At 39.4% G+C, this 4,945-nt stretch overlaps 1 protein-coding gene across 2 annotated transcripts in view; it reads right to left on the bottom strand.

The window, feature by feature from the left end:
- The window catches only part of LOC112154862 (amyloid-beta A4 protein), an 11,457-nt gene extending 6,730 nt beyond the window's left edge, over positions 1-4,727 (bottom strand). The window contains exons 1-5 of one of the 2 annotated variants that reach the window (XM_024286070.2): positions 4,486-4,727; positions 999-1,166; positions 794-923; positions 607-719; positions 127-317 (exon numbers count right to left, since the gene is read on the bottom strand). In XM_024286070.2, the coding sequence (XP_024141838.1) occupies positions 127-317; positions 607-719; positions 794-923; positions 999-1,166; positions 4,486-4,545 (662 nt within the window). In that variant the 5' untranslated portion in view covers positions 4,546-4,727. The remainder of the gene's footprint in view (positions 1-126; positions 318-606; positions 720-793; positions 924-998; positions 1,167-4,485) is intronic. The other variant, XM_024286071.2, reaches the window with a different exon arrangement.
- Between the last annotated feature and the right edge of the window lie 218 nt (positions 4,728-4,945).

The following is a 4,945-nucleotide window of genomic DNA, read 5'->3' as shown; positions in this document are numbered from 1 at the left end:
CTCCTCGTTCTCTGTGGCGGCTGGCTCCGTGGCGGCTGGACGCGTCATGCTGCGGTGACAGAAAGGCTGAGCCGCTGTCTTCTTTTTTTTTATGGCGCACCACGGTGACCACGAGCGCACCGGTACCTGTTGTCGGAGTACTCGGTCTCAGCTCCACCCCACCACACGTCAGACTCCACCCCGTCTCTTTCGGCGCTGTCCATCTCACGCTCCGCCTCCACCGGGCAGCACACAAACTCCACCCCTCGGAAACGATCGATGTCGCACGGCAACAGCATCCCGTAGTCATGGAGATTCATAGAGCGGTCTCCACAGGACTGAAGTTGGAAGTAAAACTTTATTTATAAGTGCTTACAAAACGGCTCCTGCAACCTTAATAACAACATCCTAAACATTTAGTCACCTAAGATACAAAAAACTTTATTTTAGTCACCTCTAAATATACTTTTATTTTTAAATTAAACTAGTTTCTGATTATGTATTTACATTTCCAGATTGACTGGATCATCACAGGAATAAGTAGATGAAAAAAGCGCCTTAAGGTGAGGGGAGGGAAAACGCTGAGTCATCTGGCAGTGAGAATGATGAAGTCGACGCTTTTCTCACCTCTTTGGCCACAGTGTGCCAGTGCAGGTGGCTCTCACACTGATCCATGCGCTCCTGATGCAGAAACTTGCACTTGTCGGGAACCAGAAGGGCATCGCTGACAAACTCTCCAACTGCAAAACAAGATGGGATTTCCTCATTTCAATCCTGTCATAAATCCGCCTCGCAAAGTAAATCTTCTTCTTACCCAGACAGCGGTACGGCACCACGATGTGCGGGTGGCTGCGGCACTGCTTGCGGCCTTTCTTGCACCAATTAGAAATGCTGACAGGCTGGTTGGCCTCCACAACATTTGTGATCTGAAGCTCTGGATAGACCTGCAGGAAAACAAAACAAAAATTGGAATTTCCTTCCTTGCCATTCGGCCTGATTGCTTTCATTTCTACACGCACCTCCTGGCAGTAGCGCAGAAGGCCCTCCTTGGTGTCGATGCAGCTCTTGGCGCCGGACGGGTCGGGCTCCCACTTGCCGCTCTGCACATTGATGTGCATGTTGAGCTTCCCGCAGAACATGGCAACCTGGGGTTCAGTTAGCAAGCCAACCGAGTCATCCACAGGCACCTAGAAGAAAAATAGAAGAGAAAAAACAACAGCATTATGGCATTTTGTAACAAAATAATTAAATATAAATCAGTTATAAATCTAGATATTTATAATAAGTTAAATTAAGCTATCTGAGTAAAATTTCCCCTTTGAGGCAACATAAAAATAAAAGCCTTTAAGTTGCAAATAAAGCCTTTGTTGGTATAGATTAAGTTCTGAACAGACTATTAAAAGTAATCCTAGATCAAATATGTCACACTGCTGCACTTAAACCTTTTCTTTCTGAGCGTTTGAGGAAACCGCCTCAAGTCTTTAGGTTGGTTTTGGGCTTTTGGTTGTCAGTGAGACAAAAGACACGAATGCACCAAAGTGAAAACATGTGATCCATCTTTTTATGATCTTTCACAAAGAGATCTTTACTCAGTGACAGCTGCCTGCAGGGATCATTTGAAACGATTTAAAATAAACAACATTGACCAAGTTGATTGGCCTCTTAACAAATGTTTGTCATGCCGACTGCAAGCATGACAATACACGCTCCAATACTGCTATTTGGTCAGAATATTTAACTGGTGTTGTGTAAAACATATTCTTTTATTGGGAAATTAATATTATTTCGAATAAAAATGACATCTCCTTTCAACATTCGGTGGAAAACATTTAAACTGAACATATAGATGCAGGTGTGCTGAATCAGCAAATTGTTGGCTGTAGGATTATCCCACAGTGCAGACTTACAACCTGTCAGACCTGCTTTTACATGACACAAAAACAGGAAAACAGTGCAATGTCCAGAAGGGGTAATGGCAGTCAGCAACAGAACTCGCCATATTCAAGCACCATTAAAATCAAGACACAACACATGGAGGGGGTGATTATTTATGAAATGGTATATTTGTATATGATTAAAAACCAACAAATGTTGCTAAACTGAGCTAGAGGTGCTTATTGAAGCCACAATTACCAGTTTACTATGTCACTACTGCATATCAGTGTGTTTACAGTTAAAGTGTTAAACATGTGTTGCACTACATTTAAGAAGAATTTATTATTTATTGTTTAATTACATTACACCAGGCCAACTACAAGATTTTTTCTTCATTATTACTTGTTTTTAACCTTTATTTGTCTAGCCAGGGCAGATTAAGAACATCATTCTTATTTACAACTGTGGCCGGGCGAAAGGCAAAACCTTTTGAGAAAAGAAAGAGAGGGGTCACAAAAATAAGAAAAAAAACACATCAGCATTTATATTTCAAATGGTCTTTAAGATGGGCTTTACTATAATTTTGAGAGATAATAGTGTGAAATCTGGGTTTTTATAAGTCGTTTCAGTCTCTGGCAGCAGCAGATTAAAAATACGGTGTTATCTTATTAACAAATTAAAAAGGTTTTCCAGATTATTTTTTTTTTTTGCTGTTGTTTTGTAATACACAAATCTTAAATCCACCTGCAACAAAAAAGTCACCTAAAGGTCAAAGTTTGAACTGAATTATGAGGAAAGTGAATAATTTATTCATTATACAAGTTTTGTATTTATTTACTTTTGTTTTGAATTTGTTTTGAGTGTTTCTTTCTTTACCATATTTGAAAAATGTCAAACAAGAGCCAAAACAACTAAAAGAAAGAAGAACATAAAAACAAAACAAGTGAGAGGGGATCATAGCCTAAGGTTTACAGAAATATACTATATTTCACAAATGCATCATATTAACTAACAACTGTGGCATTAAATAATAAAAAAAATGCATGACTAATTTTTGGAGTAGAACGAGAAAAATGAAGTGTATTATTTACACTTACAAATGTGAAATTTTGATTAAAATAAATAAATAAAAGATTTAAAATATAAAAAATGTTCATGGTCAGTTTTGTCTGAGGACTAGAAGAAAAATGTCTCATTTACGCAAGAAAACAGGAGGATACAGGTGGACTCGGGTCCTTCCACAAAATGCCACAAAGGTCTTAAGATACTAAAAATAAAATATGAGTAGCATTTTTGACAAATACATTTGATTTATATTATAGTTTAATTAAGCTTTGTTTGGGAGAAGCCTTATTTCCAGGTAATGGGGACAACCTGCCTCCAATAAGAGACAAGGATTGTCAAAACAGGAAAAAGATGCTCTGTTTTTCTATTTAATGTTTTTATCTAAAATTTTAAAAAATATTTTATCCAGTGTAGTGTCAGCTTTATTTAATAAAGGGAGAACCTAAATGTTGTCCATGAAGTTCTGGGACAAGTATTAAAGGCAATACAGTTTTGGTATGGGGTGACAGTGATACAGAATTTTGAAAAGTGACTATTTGTTTTGCAGACATGAATGTATAACATTATAAAGTGGTTCCAGCTCGTTTTGTTGCAGTGCATAGCTTTAAATAATAATTAAAAAAAAGATTTTTTTTTTTTGTAAAACTGTGAACACCAGAGTTGTTTGAGGGGCCCTGAACGCATCATAAAATATATTTAGAACGTATGAGGCCTTCAGGGTCCTAATCAAAAAAGAATCCTTGCGACATAGATCAACGTTGCATCTTTGGTCCAGCAGCAGCAGCGGCTACAGGCGCCATCTTGCTGCGCTAAGCTAGTCCTGCATATTTGATCATTGTCCCACTCTGTTTTGCTAGTCCGCAGTCGGTTAATATTACCAGTTTCTGATTAAACTCGGTCCTTTAGTGCGATTTAAACCAGAATATTGTTTGTTAAAAGCATTAAGAAAAATTAAAAAAGGAGAGGAAAAAAGCCAGTAGGCTGGACAGCCCGTGAAATGTTCTCGAAAGTCCTGCGCTACTAGTGCAGGCTAAAGCTAGCTGCTCTAGCTAGCTAGAAAAACTGCAAATGTGAATGAAATGTAAATTAAAAAATCACCATAGATCGAGATTATTAAACGACATGAAATAAACAGGACAACAAAAACAGAACGTCATGGCTGAGACGAGCTGTCAATCACTGACATCTAACGGCAGGCCCGTAGCATTACCTATAACTGGTTTGTTATTTAACATGCAGTAAATCAGTGTGGATAACCATGTCATGGCAACGCAGTCTTAAAAAACAAAACAATGCCCTCTGGCCAGAAAAGCCTAATTTAAAGTAACGGAATACGTAGTTTATTTTGTCATCTCAAATGGGGCGTGAGCCTGTAATCGTGTTATCTCTGATGGTAGCAGTGTTGGTTCATTCCTACACATTATTGCGAAAATGTGGTTTCGTCACCTTGTTTTTAAAAGGAGTCGCCGAGGGCTGATGTTTTTCACCCCTCGACAGGCCCGACGAAAGCCGGGGAACGTCTCGGCAGCGCGCCGCCACGAGCTGCGCGTTCTCTGCGGTACTCACCTCGGATGTAAGCGTCAAGGTCGCCGCGAGTAGCAGCACAAACGCCGCATTCTCCCCCATCCCGGCCTCCTGCTAAATAGACCACCGTTCTGAGAGCGGGTTGGTGGTTTTCCAACTAAAAAAACGACGAAAATGGATCTCCCTCCCAAAAAAATATGTGTTGACGCGTCGCCACAACGTCGCCCGATGATCCCTCTGCTTCTCCCAGCGGTGACGGCGAGGCTGGACGAAGTGTTGGGATTTAGGGGGAGGGCGGGGGAGAGGCTCATCTCCATGGAAACCTACTCCAGCAAGTTTTTATTTTTTTTAATTGACAAAATTAAAAATGCAATAGAACATGCAACGTGTAATATACATTTTTACATTGTATTTTCAAATTATTATTTAATTATTTACGACGGCGTATTAGGGCCACTTTTTAAAGATTTTTTTTTTAATTACGACTTTAAATCTCATAAAT

The sequence above is a fragment of the Oryzias melastigma genome, linkage group LG21 (genome assembly GCF_002922805.2).
Source record: "Oryzias melastigma strain HK-1 linkage group LG21, ASM292280v2, whole genome shotgun sequence".
In the NCBI taxonomy this organism is placed as follows: Eukaryota; Metazoa; Chordata; class Actinopteri; order Beloniformes; family Adrianichthyidae; genus Oryzias; species Oryzias melastigma.
Note: the sequence above shows the minus strand (reverse complement) of the source record. Positions and strands in the feature narration are given on the sequence as shown.